At 42.3% G+C, this 21,062-nt stretch overlaps 1 protein-coding gene across 1 annotated transcript in view; it reads right to left on the minus strand.

Annotated features, from left to right (window-relative positions):
- Positions 1–10,027: 10,027 nt before the first annotated feature.
- rec114 (REC114 meiotic recombination protein) overlaps positions 10,028–21,062 on the minus strand; it is a 33,204-nt gene continuing 22,169 nt past the window's right edge. The window contains exons 4-6 of the mRNA XM_052042379.1: positions 19,439–19,624; positions 15,192–15,272; positions 10,028–10,339 (exon numbers count right to left, since the gene is read on the minus strand). Of these exons, the coding sequence (XP_051898339.1) occupies positions 10,178–10,339; positions 15,192–15,272; positions 19,439–19,624 (429 nt within the window). The 3' untranslated portion in view covers positions 10,028–10,177. The remainder of the gene's footprint in view (positions 10,340–15,191; positions 15,273–19,438; positions 19,625–21,062) is intronic.

A 21,062-nucleotide genomic window follows, 5' to 3' on the forward strand; every position in this document is an offset into this window, starting at 1 on the left:
TTCACTGTACCTTGGTGCATGTGACAATAGTAAACCAATTTACCAATTTGATGCACAAATAACCTTGCTTTCATTGTGAATTTGTGCAGTAGTTTTGAATTCTGTCTGCTGTAGTACATGAAAACTCAAATGGTCTCCACTCACCAAGTAAATAGCCCTTTTGGCATCAGAATTTAAAAAAGATAATTCCTCCCAGAAGTCCTCCTCCTTACTTATAATTTGCACATCAACCCATTGATTGATGTGCAAATTATAAACCGATTCCTCAGGGTAAATACATAATCCACATATTAAAGCAAAACAATTAATTATTTTTGTTCAACCATAATAAACTTGGAGGATTGATGCTCTGAAGGGAGAAAAATACAATGGGATGAAGCCAGTTGCTATTCCTTATCTGGATTGTGGACTCCTTTCTATCGATTGTGCACCACTTGAACCTTGACCATCTAATGAGTTCTGTGACCCGCCTGGGTGAGGTTACACAACTATAACATTGTAGACTATAAATAGTACAGTTAGGTTGAAGCCTTGCACTGAAGCAAAGCCTTTCAGGTCAGAACAAAATTTTACAATGACCCAAGAAAGAATTTGAATGCACCCTAATATAGAAATATAGTATTAGAGATACTCTGCATATGTGGAGACAGGAACTGAATTGACGCTTCAGGTCGATGACCTTTCATCAGAACTGCTTAATCTTTAGTGAATGCTAAGAACATTTCAGATTTCTTGGAGATACAAGAGACTGCAAATGCTGGAATCTAGAGTACACCAACCTGTCTTTTCTCAGCCTCCTCCACTGCTAGAGTGAGGTTAAACTTGAGCTAGGGGAACAGCACCTCATATCCCGCCTGGGCTGTCTACAACCCAACCGCACATTAAATTCTCCAAAATCAGGTAACCTGCTCCCCCCGTCCCTTTTCTCTCTACTCCTGATCTACCCAGTCCCTCCAACGCCCACCCCAGACCCCCATCACCTTGTTTCTTCTCAGTCCTTCACCCACACACTCTTCCAACTGGGCCCCCCCACCCCCCCCCACTGTTCCCATCTGTCCTCCCCACCTCCCTTATTTGGTTCCATGCTTCACCTTCCTCTCCTATCAGATTCCATCATCTGCAGCCCTTTGTTGCCTCCACCTATCACCTCCCAGCCTCTTGTCACCATAGAACCATAGAACAATACAGCACAATACAGGCCCTTTGGCCCACCATGTTGTGCCGACCCTCAAACCCCTCCTAAGACTATCTAACCCCTTCCTCCCATATATCCCTCTATCTTAAACTTCCCTCCTCCATCTGCCTATCACCCCTCCTCACCTGGATCCACGTATCGCTTGCCAACTCCTGCTCCACCCTTTTCCATCACCTCTTTATATTGGCTATCTCCCCTCTATATGTACAGATGAAGGGTCTCGACCCAAAACATCGACTGTCCATTTCCCTCCACAGACGCTGCCTGACCCGATGAGTTCCTCCAGCAGTTTGTGTTTAGATTTCCTTTTTTTTGCTTTAAGAGGAATGCATCTTAAATTGTTTGAATAGTCAATTTGGAGTGAATTTTGGGTGAAGTCTATTGTTCATGCCTGTGTTTTCTAACTGTACATCTTGAATGTTTTACTGCAACAAAGCTGTGATATACCCTGAGGACAGTCAGACTTTTTCCCAGTGTGACAATGGCTAACACGAGGGGACTTATTTTTAAGGTGTTTGGAGGAAGGTACAAGGGGGATGTCAGGGGTAAGTTTTTTTATACAGAGAGTGGTGGGTGCGTGGAACGCACTGCCTGCACAGATTGTGGGGGCAGATACATTAGGGACATTTAAGACACTCTTAGATAGACACATGAATGATAGAAAAAGGGGGCTATGTGGGAGGGAAGGGTGAGATAGATCTTAGAGCAGGGTAAAATGTCGGCACAACATTGTGGGCCGAAGGGCCTGTACTGTGCTGCAGTGTTCTATGTTCTTTCTATGTGGGCTTCTATTTCTGTAGACTTTCTGCTGCCATATCTTTACGTTGATGTTTATTATGCCTAATTTTGACACTAAATGAAAAGTCGAACAATTCTGAGGTGATCAACAGAAGCCTTTGGGAAGGAAGGAAAATCAAAGTGTGAGGTGCTGCAAGAATTAAAGGACGATATGTGAGGTCACCCAATCATCTCAGGTGCAGTTTGGGGAACTTTCTGAAGAGGAAAACAGATAAAAAACTAAGAAAAATTAATTACTGGTTATTCCTGTGCCCACAGGTGAAAATTAGCATTTTTTTAAAGTTAGCATAGCTTGCCTTATTTTCTGCTTACAATTTCTTGCAGAATCAGTTTATGCCATCAGTGTTGAGTGATGAGCAGCACTTTCACAATGTAGATTGTAGGTACAAGAAAAGAGATGATACGTTCATTAGTCACGTGTACGTCGAAACACACAGTGAAATGCATCTTTTGCGTAGGGTGTTCTGGGGGCAGTCCGCAAGTGTCGCCACGCTTCTGGCGCCAAAATAGCATGCCCACAACTTCCGAACCCGTACGTCTTTCGAATGTGGGAGGAAACCGGAGCACCCGGAGGAAACCCACGCAGACATGGGGAGAATGTACAAACTCCTTACAGACAGCGGCCAGAATTGAACCCGGGTTGCTGGCGCTGTAAAGCGTTACGCTAACCGCTACACTGAGTACAGGACTGAGACACTGGCACTGCATGTAGTGTGATGCCTCAGAGCTCCAGTGACCTGAGTTCTATCCTGACCTCCCTTACTATCTATGGGGCTTTTACATCTGCCCTGTGACCACGTTGTTCTCCCTAGTGCTCTGGTTTCCTCCCTCATCCCAAATTCATGTTGTTTGGTAGGTTAACTGGCTGCTGTAAAATACCCCTAATGTAGTGTAATCTACCCCTAGTGTAGGTAGAAGAATTGATGGGCATCACATGTGGAACTCAGTGGGTCAGGCAGTATCTATGGAGGGAAATAGACATTTAGGGTCGAGCCCCTTCTCCTGGACTCATGCTGCCTGACACGTTGAGTTCCTCCAGCACCTTCTGTGTTGCTCCACATTCCAGCATCTGCAGTCTCTGGTGTCTCCAAGTTGAGGGGCACGTCAGAGAAAATATAGGGACAATATGTGGGAGAAATAAAATTGATGGGATTGCTCTGAAAGCTGGGATAGACTCGATGGGCTGAACGGCCACCTTCTATGTCATAATGAGATAAGAAACATGAACTGAGATTTGCAAACATTTTGCGGGTGATACCCCAGTGCAGCGTCCGGAGATGTGCTGCACTGTGGAAGCTGTCACCTTTCAGATGAAACATTGAGATCTTCATCTGTAAACTCAGGTGGAAGCAAAAAGATTCAGTGGTACTATACAGCATGGGAGATCTCCCCAATGGAGACACAAGAGACTGCAGATACTGGAATCTGGAGCAACAAACAATCTGCTGGAGGAACTCAGTGGGTCGAGCAGCATCTGTGGGAGGAAGGGAACTGTCGACATTTCGGGTCAAAACCCTGCATCAGGACCCAACCCTGCCCAAGAATGCCAGCCCAGCATGTAAATGCAGCATATCCCCTCTCAATCCTGCATTAAGGGCCCCAGACACTATGTTTGTGTTCAATTTATAAAACCTGGTCCCCATCTCTTACACTTGACCACATTTTTTTGCAAAGGTCTGGTGAATGCCTGCCCAGCCCAATTTGACTCAAGCCCAGGGACCTATTACATTTTTCTCAAGCTTAACTTGAGTTAGCTGAACTGGATTTACACAGTCCCAGGTCCCATCAGGTGTGGGAAAGGTAGTCAGATTCTAAGTCACAGATCAATGCTTTTGCTATGATATTGGGACCATTTTTGGCATGGTGATTGGGAGATAAGTAGCTAACCAGTGCAGTAGCATTTCAATGATTTGGCGAGAGAAAATGCAGCAAGGTAAAAATGCCATGAGATATGGTGCTGCAGCAATTTTTTGTTCCTTAGCATTACTGTGCAATTAGTATATTAGTTTTCCAGTGACTTTTAGTGCAAAGCTAGCATCAAAGGTGATATGGAATTGGAATATCATTGTTACTTGCACCGAGGTACAGTGAAAAACTTGTCTTGCATACCATTCGTACAGATCAATTCATTACACAGTGCATTGAGATAGTACAAGGGCAAACAATACAGAAAAGTGTCAAGCTACAGAAAAAGTGCAGTGCAGGTAGACAATAAGGTGCAAGGCCATAACGAGGTAGATTGTGAGGTCAAGAGTCCATTTTATCATACTAGGGAACTGCTCAATAGTCTTATAATGGCGGGATAGAGGCTGTCCTGAAGCCTGGTGGTACATGCTTTCAGGCTTTTGTATCTTCTGCCTGATGAGAGACGAGAGAAGGGAGAATGTCTCGGGCGGTAGGTCTTTGATTATGTTGGCTGCTTTACCAAGGCAGTGAGTAGACTGAGTCCATGGAGGGGATGCTGGTTTCCGTGGCGTGCTGAGCTGTGTCCACAACTCTCTGCAGTTTCTTGCAGTCTCAGACAGAGCAGTTGCCACACCAAGCCGTGATACATCCAGATAGGATGCTTTCTATGGTGCATCAATAAAAGTTGGTGAGTGTCAAAGGGGACAAACCAAATTTCTTTACCCTCCTGAGGAAGTAGAGGTGCTGGTGAGCTTACTTGGCTGTGGCATATTTGTGGTTGGACCAGGACAGGCTATTGGTGATGTTCACTCCTAGGAACTTGAAGCTCTCAACCCTCTTGACCTCAGCACTCTTGATGTAGGCAGGTGCATGTGCACCACCCCCTTTCCTGAAGTCAACGACCAGGTCTTCTGTTTTGCTGACATTGAGGGGAAGGTTATTGTCATGACACCACGTCACTAAGCTCTCTCTCTCTTTCCTGTATTCATAGTATGACAAAAAACAGTTAAAAATAAACTTTACAGCACCATTCAAAAACTCAGGATGTCCAAGACATTTACAACCAACAAAGTACTTTTGAGATGTATAATCACCTTTAAGAAATATGGCAATTTGCATATAACAAAACCCCACAAACTGCAGTAACAATTTGAGTCAATGCTGGTAATTTACAGATATATATCAGGGAAAGCTTGCTTCCTCCTTTGCTTCCCCATGAAGGATAGAGAAGCTTTGTTTAACCTATTACTGGGAAGACAGCCGCTCTGACAGTGTAGATTTTTGCACTCAAGTCTCTGGAATGGGATTTGGAAGCACAGCCACCCAGCTCACGTCAGCCCAGTGACACAGGTAGTGGAACCGCTGCCTCGCATCTCCAGTGACCCAGGTTTAATGCTGACCCCTGGTAGTGTCTACGTGAAGTTTGCATGTTCTACCTGTGACTGCATGGGCTTCCCCTGGGTGCTCCAGTTACCCAAAAATTTGAGGGTTGGTAGGTTAAATGGCCACTGTGAATTGCTGCTGGTGTGTAGGTAAGTGGTAGAATCTGGGGGCAAGCTGACATTAATGTGGCGAGAATAAAATGGATGAGGGTAGGGTTAATGTAAAAATGTGTACCCGATGGTCAGGACGAACGTAATGGGCCGAAGGCACAGTAGTGTAGCGATTAGCATAACGCTAATACAGCGCCGGGTTCAATTCCGACCGCCGTCTGTAAGGAGTTTGTACATGTCTGCATGGGTTTCTTCTGGGTGCTCCGGTTTCCTCCCACATTCCAAAGACGTACGGGTTAGGAAGTTGTGGGCATGCTATGTTGGCGCCGGCAGCGTGGCGACACTTGCGGGCTGCCCCCAGCACATTCTACGCAAAAGATGCATTTCACTGTGTGTTTCGAATGTACATGTGACGAATAAAGAAATCTTATCATCTTAAATGCTCTATCTTGCTATGACTACATGATTCTTTTAAGAGCATTAACAGTAAGTGATAATTAACTCACCATTTGCCAAGCCCGCCTTTGGTGGAATTTCTGGAACAAGGACAATGCTAAACAATGAACAAGGGCTCTGGGCATTGGATGAAGCAAAAGTTGTTTGACAATGTAAGTGCTTTTGTATTGATAAATCCGAAAGGAAAATATTTTTCAATTCCACATCAATTGAACTTCCTTGTTCTTTGGCACATTCAGCAGAACAGGTTTTCTTGCTTTTCCACAACTGAAAACAAAGTTATTGAAATGAGTATGTTTTACTGTTGATAAACTGAAAAGTATTGCTCTTTCAGCTAATTCATCGGTGGCTGCTCTAATATTAGCCCCAGTTATGCACAACACTGCCCCCTGGTGCTTAATTCCAAGCTTTTTCAAGCTATCATTAACAATTTATAAAGTACATTGTCTTTTGTCAATGCCTATTTATTCCTTTTTGCTCCTGCTCTTCCACAGCATCTCAGCCACATGGTCCAGATAACTGCTGCTGAATTCTGTTAGATCTCAGTTCGGTATAAGAACAGAAAATAATACATGTACTTCAGGAAAGCAAGAAGCTGTAGACAGTAGCAGACTCAGCCCAATACATCACGGGCACACCCCTCCCCACCATCGGTGGTATCTACGAGTTGCTGCCTGAGGAAGCCAACATCTGTCATCAAAGACCCCCACTATCTGGGCCATGACATCTTCTCGTAGCTACCATCGGGCAGGAGGTGCAGAAGCCTGAAGTCCCACACCGCCGGGTTCAAGAACAGCTACTTCCCTTCAACTATTTGGTTCTTGAACCACCCTGCACAACCCTAATCACTACCTCAGTTAAAGCAACACTATGACCACTTTGTACCACAATGTACTTTATTTTTGCTCTAATTGTGTTCTTTCTTGTATAATTTATGTTGTTAATTAATGCTTTTCTTGTGTATGTTGTGTATCTGATGGCATGTGCCTGTGATGCTGCTGCAGTAAGTTTTTCATTGCACCTGTGCATAAATGTGCATATGACAATAAACGTGACTTTTGACTTTGACAGATCAGTCTGTATACGTGGAGAGAAAGAGAGTTGACATTTCAAGTTAATGACTTTTGATGGGGCAGCACAGTAGCGTAGAGGTTAGTGCGACGCTATTACAGCGCCAGCTATCGGGGTTCGATTCCCGTCGCTGTCTGTAAGGAGTTTGTACGTTCTCCTGTGTCTGCGTGGGTTTCCTCTGGGTGCTCCGGTTTCCTCCCACATTCCAAAAGACGTAGGGGTAGGTTAATTTGGGTTTAAAATGGGCGGCGCTGACTCATTGGGCCAGAAGGGCCTGTTACCACGCTGTAAATAAAATCTAAACTTAAAATTCATCAGTCTTCTGACTGCAACTGCACTGATTTACCACCTCAGTTATTCTGGTCTGCAGTTCCACTTCATCCTACACAGCATTCATTGCTTCAACAAATTCTCTCAGCGAGTTTGCTGCTCACTGCTGCATCAGGGAGGTAAGCTGAATCCATACTTGAGTATTTTTATCAGCCCATGGGAGGAGGCATGGACATTTAACTGCAACATCTGCCTGGAGCTCCTTGTTGCATTCCTGTTTTTTTTAAACCCCTGGGCTCTCACACACAACAGATATTTCCTGCAGGCATTGTTCTTCAGTAATCTGCCCAGGTTCTGACACTCTCCCTCCCCTGTCATTGTTTTCAGATATTAATCAGCTATAAATTGGGCAGAGCACTGGTAGATGGAATTTAAGCTTGTTAAATGTGAAATTATGTACTTTGGGAGGTTAAATAAGGGTAGGTTAAATCATTGTACATATGCAATGAATGGGGCTGAAGGAGTACTGATGATTCCTGGGCTACAAGTCCAAAGATCTCTGAAGGTACATAGGGTGCTGAAGGCAGGATGCTGGTCTTCATTAGCTAGGCATAGAATACAACAGCAGGGAAGTTATAGTACAGCTTTATAAAACATTCGTTGAGGTCACATCGGGAATTTTGCATGCAGTTTTAGTCCACAGTATAGAGAAGGCGTAAATGCTCTGGAGAGGGTGCAAAGGAGATTTATCTGGATGTTGCCCAAGATAGAAAGTCTCAGTTACGAGGAGAGACTACTTATGATGGGTTTCATTTCCTTGGAGCTGAGAAGGCTTGCGGGGGGGGGAAGAACATGACAGAGATGTACAAAATTATAAAGGCCATAGTGTGGACAGAGGTAAACCTCTCCCCGTAGCAGAGGTGTCTATAACCAGAGGACATATGTTTAAGCTAAGGAGGGGATACAAGGAAGAATTTTTTTTACCCAGAGAACATTTGGAGTTTGGAATGCATGGCCTGAGAGGGTGGTGGAGACAGAAACTCTCACAACACTAGATAAGCACTTGAATTGCCAAGGCATATTAAGCTATGGACCAAGCAATGGTGAATGGGATTAGTGTAGATGAATATTTGATGGTCAGCGTGATGGGGTGTGCCAAAGTGCCCATTTCTGTGCTGTATGACTCTACTATTGCCTGTAGTTCAGCAGCAACACTTCCATAATGTTTGGAAGAAAGCTGCTTAAATTGGATTTGATGTCACAGACATCCCTTGGACTAAATGTGGACGGGTGCAAGAACTTGTCACAGGACAGAATATATCTGCTCAAACTGACACAGTACAGTAGTGCACAGAGAAAGCCAACACTTTTTTGCAAACCTCTTAATTGTAAAGATCTCATTCTTTTGGCTACTTTCACAAACAAGGTGATCCATAATACTGTTTCAACACCATTAGAAGATGGTACTTCTGTTTCTAGCCTTCATCTTTTATCCGCACCGACACAATTCCAGGGTTGGGAAGGCCAACTGATTTTTTTCAGGTCGTTCTTAGTGATAACTGCAAATCAACGAGGAGAACACTGGGTAATTCCTCACTGACAATGTTGTATGTGGCTGGGATCAGTTTTACACATGAAATATTTTACTATCCTCCACTCACTACATTTTTTTCCTGGAGAAATAATCCTGCTTTTATTAGGAGAGTTGCAGTCATCTCTCTCTCTCTTCTTTTTAATGAGATTTGTAAGAGTCTGTTACAACAAACTCTGGTACAGAGGGACATTGGGGTGCAAGTCCATAGTTCCCTGAAAGTGGCACCACAAGTAGACAGGATGGTAAAGAAGGTGTACGATATACTTGCTTTCATCAGTTGGGGTGTTGAGTATAAAAGTTGGGAAGTGGTGTTGCAGATGTATAAAACTTTGGTTGGACCACATTTGGAGCATCGTGTGCAATTTTGGTTGCCTCATTGCAGGAAGGATGTGGAGGCTTTGGACAGGGTGCAGAAGAGGTTCATCAGGATGTTGCCTACATTAGAGAGTATTAGCTGTAAGGAGAGGTTGAACAAACCTAGATTGTTTTCTCTGGAGTGTCGGAGACTGAAGGGTGACTTGATAGAAATTTGTAAAATTATGAGAGGTGTAGATAGGGGAGATAGAGTCTTTATCCCAGGGTGGAAATGTCAAATACTAGAGGGCACAGGTTTCAAGCAAGAGGAGGAAAGTTTAAAGGAGATACGTGTGGCAAGTTTTCTTTTACAGAGTGGTAGGGCACTGCCTATTGGAAGCAGATACATTAACAACAGTTAACAGGGATTTACACTGCACAAGAACAGGCAGGGGATGGAGGGATATGGACCACCTGCAGGCAGATGGGATTAGTTTAAATTTATCATCATGGTCACCAGAGACATCATGGGCTGAAGGGGCTGTTCCTGTGCTGTACTGTTATATGTTCTAGTCTGTTTGCTGAGAGCCCAGTCATGTGCCCCTTTAAGTGCCATCAATAAATACTTAAAAAAAAAATTCTCAGCCTGGAACATCAAGGCCCACAGCAATGAAAATACAATACCCAACAGGACTAGAGCTCAAGAACCGAACCTGTGACCTTCTGGCTTCTTGTAACTTCATGCCACATTGTTTTAGATCTCTACCTCTCAGTTTAGTACTACTTCTCAATAGAAGCATTAAATATACTCCACTAATTAATGTGAAGACACATTCCATAAGAATTTCCTCAAAATTTTAATCATTTGATAAAGTCATTGGATTTGAGATAATAAAATGAATGATCACTTAAACCTCGTTTGCTAGTGAAAATGTTTGAAGTCACCAGCAAGCTAATAAATAATCTAGAATAGAAAGGCTAAAATAAAGAGATTCAATGTGTTGAGGAGAAGAAAGCCAACATGGAAAGAATTAATGAAAACTAATGCAACTTCTAGCAATTCTCTTATGCAGAAGCAGTGGAAGACAAGTCAAACTGCAGTCATTCTTCCATCAGCTTTTTAAGTTCCCGTTCCACTTGTTCCACAAATGCTGGGAAGCCCTGATCCATAAGACAGAGTTTCAAGAAAGGAGCCAACTCTTCAGTGTTCAATGCTGACTGCTGATAGGCCAATGGCAGATTAGATTTATCTCCTAGGATAGACTGTGGGGAAAAGCAAAAATCCAAGTTATAAAACTGAACCCATTTTAATGTGTATAAACACCTGAAAATGAATTGATTTCTCAAGCTTCAATGTAGAACTTTTATTAACATAGAACAATACAGCATAGGAACAGGCCCTTTGGCCCACAACATCTGTGCTGAACACGATGCCTGCGTCAAACACGATGCCAAATTAAACTAAATCTCTCCTGCTTGCCTATTAGAATACTAACTATATCAAATTAGTAAAGTATAAAGATAACTCAAGAAAGATTAACTCTTTAATTTTTCTGATGTTTATTGATAATGACACCTCACATAAAAAGAACACATTCTCATTATTTTTTCTCCAGAATAATAGAATAAAAAAAATTCATTGTATTCAGTACAAATAACATAAAACCCAGGTAGATTTCCTCCAGTACTGAGTTACTGTATGTTAGTTGTGTCAGTTACGCTTTATCGTTGCTAAATAACAGGCTTCAATCCAAGCAATAAAAATAAATGTTCTGACTGAATCTGCATCTCAGAAGGACTGATCTTTACAAATGCAGCAGTGCAAGATTGAAGACCAACACCACCTACTGTGCACTCTGGTAAAAATCAATCAATCAATCATCAGCATTCTAAAAGCCTTTTTCTATAACGAGGCTGTTGTGACTTAAGGTGGTTTCTGGCAGAGCAATGTTAACTTGCTTGCATTTACCTTTGAGTGTACCATACTTATTAGCACAACAGTCAGGAGGAAGTTCTATCATTTTTGATTATGGATGAACGTATTTCATAAATAAAGCCGTGACATTATGCCGAAGTTATTAATGTTGAATAGCAAAGTAATGAGTCGTGACGTCAATTATCGTAACATCTATTCAAAAGATTTCAAAAAGCAAATGCTGGAAGAACTCAGCCAGTCAAGCAACACCTGTAGGAGAAACAAGTTAACGTTTTAGGTTGAAGATCCTTCATCAGACTCAGAACTCGGGTGTTAGAACATATACTGTATAGTGTTAGAAGACATAGTTAGAACTCATTCTGGTGTCCATTGTACATGGTTAACAGGTTCTAATGTCATGTATAGTGTCTAGAGGACATTCTCCACACTTGAACGCTGGACTAGAAAATTTAAGACACAGCACAATGTTTATGTCCACTACAGGTTTGAATTCTTATGGTTTGTTTAAAAACTAGCACTTAGCACCTCCCTTTACAACCGAATCCTTGACCTCCTGACTAACAGATTGCGATCAGCAAGGATAGGCAGCAACACCTCTGCCACAATTATCCTCAACACTGGTGCCCTGCAAGGCTGCGCCCTCAGCCCCCTACTTTATTCCCTATACACTCACAACTACGTGGTCAGATTCTAACTCCATTTACACCACTTTAGTGAGCCTGATCTCAAATAATGACAAGTTGGAGTACAGGAAGGAGATAGAGAGCCTAATGGCATGGTGTCAGGACAACAACCTTTCCCCCAATGTCAGCAAAACAAAACAGTTGGTCATTGAAGCAGGGCGAAGGACGTGCCCATGTATCAATGCAGCTGAGGTGGAGATGGTTAAGAGCCTCAAGTTCCTAGCTGTAAACATCACCAATAGCCTGTCCTGGTCCAACCATGTAGATGCTATGGCCAAGATACCACCTAGCACCTCTACTTCCTCAGAAGGCTAAGGAAATTTGGCATGTCCCCATTGCCTCTCACCGATTTTTATAGATGCACCATTGAAAGCATCCTACCCGGATGCATCACAGCTTGGTACGGCAACTGCTCTGCCGAAGACTGCAAGAAATTGCAGAGAGTTGCGGACACAGCTCAGTCCATCATGAAAACCAGCCTCCCCTCCATGGACTCGTCTTTACTTCACGCTGCCTCGGAAAAGCAGCCAGCATAATCAGAGAACCTCCCCACCCCAGACATTTTCTCTTCTCCCCCCTTCCATTGGACAGAAGATACAAAAGCTTGGAAACATGCACTACCAGGCTCAAGGACAGCTTCTATCCTGCCGTTATAAGACTTTTGAGCAGACATCTTGTACTTTAAAGATGAACTCCTGACCTCACAATCTACCTCATCAATGCCCTGGCATCTTATTGTGTACCTGCACTGCACTTTTTCTCTGACTGTAACACTATATTCTGCATTCTGTTATTGCTTTTCCCATATACTACCTCAATATACTTATGTTTTGAAATGATTTGTATGGATGGCTTTTCACTGTACCTTGGTACATGTGACAATAATAAATCAAATTCAAAATCAATGATTTACCACATGCATAGCCTGCTTTCATCTCAGCATCTGCACCAACAGCACTATTCCCTCTCAGTAAATGGCAGAACCAGTGTTGGAAAATTTGTGGCAAGCAGAGAGGCTGGAGGACAACCAGGATTGGGAACCCAGAGGTTTGGGCAGCCAACATGTGGCTGGGTGCTTGAGTAGATGTGCCCGGAGTGGGAGTCAAGGGTGACACTCAAAAAGAAAATGGGGACTGGGAGGAATAAGGGTGAGAGGGGTCAAGGGGAAGATAGGCAATGGAGGGAAGCAAGGAGGAGGCAGTGAGCAGGGGTGTACATGTCAGTCCCAAGTGCGTATTTATGTCTGAGTGTGACTACATGCTGAGAGGCAGCTACATGGATTACAACCTACATTTGAGCACTAATCTTCTATGCAGCAAAGGCTGGTTTCCATTTGCCCTGGACTCCTTGCCAGTGGAGCAAGGTCTCACTCTGATAAGCCCATGGTGAAGTAAATATGCAAGTTAACCTGTGTTAAAAGAAACCATGCACAGAACACAATATGGACTTGGAACATCAGGGCCCTCTCGGACAGCCCCAGTAGCAACAAACCTGAACATCACTCTGCTACAATAGTTCGGGAACTCAGGTGCCTTGACATAGATGTCACTGCCCTGAGTGAGACGTGATCTGCAGGAGATAACCAGCTTTAAGAACATAGCAGTGAGTCCACTTTCTCCCGGAGAGGGGCAAACTGAAAGAGTAACATTGTCTTCATGGGGTGAGCTTTGTCACATAATTCTGATGCTATTCCAGGTAGAAGTCATAGTTTTGGTAAGGTTAATGCAAGATCTGATAAAGAATGCTATTAATACCAAATAAATCTTCAAAATTTCTCAAGTAAGTTGTCACATCTCAACTCTTTCAACACAATCACAAAGTAGAAAAACAGACAATAAGTAATGATGCTGCAGAATTAAATTTGCTTTGTGGCTACATGAAAGAGAATACAAGCAGAAACTATGCCTTTCCGTTCTTGACCAGAGCTGTCTATGCTTTCCCTTTTTCTCCTAGTTATTGGCCATCTTTTCATTAGTTGTTTATCAGCAAGCTTAGGATAGACATAGATCCCAAACAAAAAACATTGGTGGAATCATTGTTTACATGTTGCCCCAAATAAGAGCAATTACGACCAATCCCATTTTCCGGGTCTCATTGTAGATTATATCATTTCTAGTGTTTATTCACATACTTTTTAAATGAGGTAATGGCTTCAGTCAGTGAATTCAAGATGCCCAACATCCTTTGGATGATTTTATATTTCTTTACTCCCCTCTTGACTATCACCCAAGAATGATGCTCCCTGTTTATTAACCCTACTGACAAGGAGGAGGTGGTCCTTCCTATTTAAAATAAAAACATAAAAGGCTGGAAAAACTCAGTAGATCAGGCAGTTCTGATGAAGAGTCCTTGACGTGAAGTGTCAACTGTTTCTCTTTCCTCGGATGCTGCCTGACCTGCAGCATCTTCCAGCAGATTTCAGATATCTGCAATCTTTTTAAGAGTCCTTTCTAGTTACTCCGCCTATGCTTTCGTAATTGTAGACACACTTTAAAACTACATTAAAAAATCCTTTATAAACCTCAAAGGAGGAAAATATGAAATAGTGGATTATGAAATTGTACAAGAAATAACTAAAGAAAGCAAACAGATTTGCCTTTATGTGGTGAGTTTTCAGCTCCTCGGGATCAGCTAAAATGCCAAGTTCAGTTGTGTAATTGGTTTTTCAGTTTTTTATAGAAAAAAGGCAATGGCTTTTCCTTTGCAAGGCTCCTTTTGGAGCTTTGACAGGACTTGGATCATGTTCCTTAGCAACAACGACTGATAAACACTAACAAATGCAACAGTACACTGGAAGCTCCTTCCAGTTACTTGTTTTGCACCTTCATAAACCTCTCGTTCATGGTACTGCACAGATTTCCCGACTCCAATTTACCATCTTACCCTCCCATCACTAGACTACCTCCTCTTCCCCAGACACTTGGACCTTCTGCTCAACCTCAACATCTATTCCCAGTACTAACATAATGATCCATTGAAAACCCAGCCCCTTGTCTTCCACTGTCCATTCATCAATACTGGGATTGGAACAACCTTCCCCCAACTTTCACATACCCCAGCCACAGCATAGACCTATGCATGCCAGTTAACCTGACAACCATCACCTTTTCACCACACCCCACACTGGAACCCTGCCTTGGGCAAAGAACAGATTACCACTTGGCACATTTTCAAATACCCAGTTGCACCAAAAGCCTTGGCACATGATGCGAGTCTCCTCCTGCAAACCCTATTGAGAGGACACTAGATTTTCTAGGCCAATGTGCTAAAGTGAAATCAGTGTTGCTGGGCAGACAGGTGACAATTTGCACACATGCTGCAGATGCTTTCAATAAGCCAAATACAGGGAAGTTTTCAAATCTGAATGAGGTTGTCTAAAAATCTATTCAAAATTTAACCTAACTTCACTCAGAAGTAGCAAGGTTGATTCTCTAAAATAATTTACCCTGATTCAAGTTAAAAGGTAATAGACATAAACCTGATTATTTTTACCTACCTTTGCTAGTTGTTTTATTGACATCCTAGCCTCAGACAGGGTGCTTTGTGTTACTGTTTGCCCTTCCTCTGTGCCATGTGCCTGTCAATAAAAAAAGAACAACCAATTTACACAAAGGTTCCATAAATAGCAATGCAATAATTAGTAGATAAACTAAAATCTTTCTTCATTTATTTATTTTTGAGGATCTGAGCAGGACTGGTAAGGGTAACTGCTTATTCCAAATTATGCTTGGTGATGAGACCCTCATTTTGAGCCACCAGTCTTTTGGTGAAGGTACTCCCACAGTGCTGTGGGAGAATAAGCTCAAGGATTTAGACCCAGCAATAATGAAGGAATCGCAACACATTTGCAAGTCACGATGGAGTGCAACTCGGAGGGAATGAGCAAGGGATGCGCGTACTTGCTGTCCTTGTCTTTCTTGGTTTGGAGGTACTGTCAGAATCACCTGTGAGAGTAATCGCAGTGAATTTTGTAGATGGTACACACTGCAGCCACAGTATGCTGGATGTGAAGGAAATGAATATTTAGGGGTAGTGGATGGGGAGCCAATCAAGCAAGCTTCTGTATTCAGATGACATCAAGCTTCTTGACTGTTGGAATTGCACTCGTCCAGGCAAGTGGAGAGTGACTTGTGCCTTGTAGTTAGGAATGCTTAGGAATGCCTGTGAATCACTCACCACAGGATCACTACTCACTTATCTGATCCAAAGTCACAATATTTATGTGGCGAGTTGAATTTCTGGTCAACCCCCCAGGTGGTTGATGGTGACAGTAAGGCCAGAGTAGATGGTTAGACCCTCTTATTTGAAATAGTCATTTCCTAGGAGTTTTGTGGCATGAATGTTACTTATCATTTATGTGCCTATGCCTGAAAGTCGCCTACATCTTATTGCATGTAGACATAGACTGCTTCATTTACTGAGTTGGGACTGGAGTTGAACATTGTGGAATCTTCAGCTAACATCTCCACTTCTGACACTGTAATGGAAGGAAGGTCATTGATAGAGCAGCTGAAGATAGTTAGGCCTAAGCCACTGCCCTGTAGGACTCCTGCGATAATATCCTGGAACTAGCACAATTGACTAAGACTATAACCATCTTCCTTTTTATAGGGGTCTATCTCCCCTTCATGCCTGTTGACTTCATTTTTACCAGAGCTTAATGTCTTACGGAGTCAAATGCTGCCTTGAAATCAGGTGTAGTCATTCAACTTCATCTCACCAAAATCAAACCTCCAAAATCAGCAGGTTGGTTGATGTTTGGAGCCGAACAGTCTGGACAAAATGCAAATTGGGCATCCGTTTAGCAGATGCCACTTGGTAGTTCTGCCAAGCATGTCTTCCATCATTTTTACTAATGACTGAGTGTAGACTCAGTGGGCGGTAATTAGACTGAAAGGATAGGTCCTGCTTTTTGTCAACAAGACATACCAGGGCAATCTTCCATATTGTTGAGCCAATGCCAGCATTGTAACTGTACTGGAATAACTTGGCTAGAGGCACAGCTCATTCTGGAATACACAATGTACTACACAACGTTGCCCAGTCCCATAGCCTTTGATGCCCAGTCTCATAGCCTTTGATGCCCCTAGGGGTCTCAGCTATTTCTTGATATTATGTGACGTGAATAAAATAATTGGTTGAACCTTGGCTTTTATTGATAATTCACTGACCAGAGCATCAGGAAGAGCTCTGCAGCTTTTCTTCAAAATAGTGTTATGGATTATTTACATCCACAAGAGAGTGAAGGCAGAGCCTTAGTCTAATGTTTCATCTTAAAGACGGCAACTCTTGCAGTGTGGCACAGTATTACGAGTTACACCCTAGATTTTGTGGCAATCTGGACCATGACTTAAATCCACAACCTTCTAACATACCTACGTGCTATCAACTGGCATGTTAAAAATAAAACCTCATCCCTACTGGAGGAAGGAAAATGAGCACAAAAAAGATACTGTGGAACTATGTAAACTGTAAGGGAACTTAACCCCTGAGCCACTTTTGTCACTCAATGAGCTGATCTGGTATCCTATACCTGAATTTAGAAGATATCTTTATTAGTCACATGTACGTCGAAACACACAGTGAAATGCATCTTTTGCGTAGAGTGTTCTGGGGGCAGCCTGCAAGTGTCGCCACGCTTCCGGTGCCAACATAGCATGCCCACAACTTCCTAACCCGTACGTCTTTGGAATGTGGGAGGTAACCCACGTAGGTACGGGGAGGACGTACAAACTCCTTACAGACAGCGGCAGGAATTGAACCCGGGTCACTGGCGCTGTAATAGCGTTACGCTAACTGCTACTCTACTGCATATTGTTTACTACTAAGTCTAAAAGAAATTTGAACATTGGTCAAATGTTTATTTTAGACTAATTCAGGTCATGGGTTTGCAAAAGCCTACCCCATTATTATTTATCCCTTGTAAGAAAACCACCAGCAATGATTATTACATTTCCTACACATCACTATGGCCCCTTCATGTGCTGCCCTTTCGCAACATCAATAGAAAACACTGTTTCCACATGTATGGTAATGAGATAAACCCGTACCTCACTACCAATTCTCTTGATCTATCCACTGTCTCTAAACTTCCATATTGCTTGTTCAATACCCAGTATAGAAATTTCTTTAAATATTTAGAAAAATGAAGCTATTGTTTGAACCTCACCACTCCCGAGCCATGAAATGTATCCCTTTCCCTCCTAACTTTCTGGATTTGTATCAGGTTGCTTCCAACCTTGCTTTTTGTATCTGACCTTGGAATAAGCTTCAGACCATATACCCACACCATCACAAAGAATTCTTATTTGCATCTAATTCACACTGCCCAAGTTCATCCATTATCAAAACTCTTAATCATGCTTTTGTTACCTCAAATTTGACTCTTCCAATGCATTTTTGACTGCCCTCCACATCTTCTGCAAACTTCAAAATAGCCAAAACTACACTGCCCAATTTTTATTCATGCCTACTTCCACCTCTGATGACTGATATGGTATCCAAGCCTGTAATTTTAAAATTCTCATTCTTGATTTCAGATCTACCACTCCCAACTTTTCTATATTCTCCTCCTTGCCCAAACTGGGGCTCTTGAGTATCCACAAGCTTAGTTCTTATACCACAAGTTAAAGCAACGTAGTAAAGAACCAAGTTTTTGCTTCTAAAGCCTTGTCTGAGAATTTCCTCCATAACATTCTATCCATATTTTTTTCATCTGTACTGGTGTCTGACCGATTATGCCCTAATATCACCCTGACAGGTCAATATTAAATGTTATCCGATATTTTTGCTGTACAGCATTTTGGTCTGTTTTGCTATGTTAAGGATAGCAGAGAAATTGATGCCGTTGGTGGCACAATTGAAGGAAGAAAATGTGGCTGGGCTTTCTCTTGTTCAAGCTGATCATTATTTGTCACTTGTGTGCTGGAAATATTACCTGTTACTTTTCAGCTAACGTCTGGATATTATCCAGATCCTGTTGTAGGGCGACATGGGTTGCTTCATTATCAAAGGAAGCTGTGAATGGAGCCAACTGTCAAAGTGTCAACAAACAGACCAAAAGTGACCTTATGACAGGAGGCCATTAACGAAGCAGCTATTGTTCCCTGAGGAATTCCTGCAGTGGTGTGTTGGTGCTGTGATAGCTGGTTTCCAATAACAACTAATTTCCTGTGTGGCAGATCTCACTCTAGCCATTGAAGAGGTCTCCATGTGTCCCTTGACTTCAGTTTTGCAGCCGACTAATTATTTCAGACAACTTCACTGAAAGAAAAACTATATATGTAATGTACATTAAGTAGTGGGAATAACCTCCACAGTTCTTACCATCACTGTTTTACTCTCTGCATGAAAAGAGAAGGGGCTGATAAATAGCTTGTAAAGGATTTCTAGCAATGCCATATTTCTGTTAAGGTGTAACTTAAGAAGAGGCTTAAGAACATGACAGCTGGGCTTGCTCACAAACACCAGCACAAATAGTGATGCTTCTCACACTGTGCAGCTTTTAATGCAGCCTACTCTGTAACACCACTTGCAGATAAGTTGCTTGTCAGTGGTGCATGAGATTTCACAGGTACAAGGCATTCATGTTATCAAGAGGGAAGATCTTGAATATTCTGATAGCATGTCGACATTACACTGTTACACACTCTAATACAAGTCTCAGATTAGGACTTTACAATAAATTGCATCAAAGTAAACTGGGGCTAGGTAGCAGGTGTTACTCCACCTCTTTTATCCTACCTCCAGACTTCCAGACTGGTTGTTGTTAGCTGGTTGGCTCAACAATAGAGCTCGATTCACATTCGTTCCCTCAGGATTTTGTACATCTATATAGAGAAGTAGTTTTTGCACGCAGTTAGAGCAGTGCTCCAGAGCTTGTTCATGTGAATCACCACTGAACTGCACTCGAAACATACGGCTTTCATTCTGTGAGAGGAGGAGGAAACAAAAGCAGATTACAAATGTGCCTTTTCCAATTTTCAGTTTTACTGAATAGAATAATTCTGACTTACTCTATGTGAACTGTCAAAACTTCTCAGAATCAAATGTATTTAGATTCTACAAGGTTTGTAGATTGAAAAGGCATGGTCTTTTGTAAACTTCTATTCTTAGGTATCACAGCATGATTTCACAGCATGAACTCTCAAATTGCTTTAATTCCTCATTAAGTTTTTAATTTCTCTGCCACATTGATACTATTTACTTGTCAGCTGTGCAAAGATGTTATAAACAATTATTTTTGACAAGATGATACTGGGGAGGGTAAACTGATTATGAGGGGGAACTTCAAAAACTGGGACGATTTCCATTGAAGCATGGAATGCTAGAAAGAAACAATGGGGTAGCAATTCATCCTTGAGAGTCTGACAGCATGGTGTTAAGACAACAACCTTTCCCTCAATGTCAGCAAAACAAAAGAGCTGGTCACTGACTTCAGGAAACAGGGTGGACTACACGCTCCTGTCTGTATCAATGGTGCCGAGGTGGAGATGGTTTAGAACTTCAAGTTCCTTGTTGTAAATATCATTAACAATTTGTTCTGGTCCAACCACGTAGATGCTATGGTCAAGAAAGCACACCAGTGCCTCTACTTCCTCAGAAGGCTAAGAAAATTCTGCATGTCCCTGATGATCCTCACCAATTTTTACAGATGCACCACAGAAAGCATCCTATCCAGATGCATCACAGCTTGGTACGGTAACTGCTCTGCCCAAAACTACAAGAAATTGCAGAGAGTTGTGAACACAGCCCAGTCTATCCAGAAAACCGGTCTCCTCTCCATTGACTCTTTCTACATTTCCCACTGCCTTGGGAAAGCAGCCAACATAATCAAAACCCCTCCCACCCTAGTCATTCTCTCTTCTCCTCCCTTCCATCAGGCAGAAGATAAAAGACTTGAAAACTTGTATCACCTGGGTCAAGGACAGTTTCTATCCCGCTATTATAAGACTCTTGAACGGAGCTTTTGTACGATAAAGGTGAATTCTTGATCTCACAATCTACCTCGTCATGGCCCTTCCACCTTATTTGTCAATCTCCAATGTACTTTCTCTGTAACCGTAACACTATATTCTCCATTCTGTTATTGTTTTCCCTTTTGTACTACCTTGATGTACTTATGCTTGGAATGATCTGCCTGGATGGCATGCAAAACAAAGCTTATCACTGTATCTTGATACATGTGACAATAATGAACCAATTACGAATACACAAAGTGTATACAGGTTGTATCTCACTTCTGATTCTCAGTTCCATTGAAGTCAATTTGGTATCCTACCAGTAGCTGAAAACTAAAGATTAAAAATTAAACAAAATACTCGGGTAGAACAAATCCTTGTCCCAGTCCTGAAAATAAAATGCTACT

The sequence above is a fragment of the Pristis pectinata genome, chromosome 32, assembly GCF_009764475.1.
Source record: "Pristis pectinata isolate sPriPec2 chromosome 32, sPriPec2.1.pri, whole genome shotgun sequence".
NCBI classification, from domain to species: Eukaryota; Metazoa; Chordata; class Chondrichthyes; order Rhinopristiformes; family Pristidae; genus Pristis; species Pristis pectinata.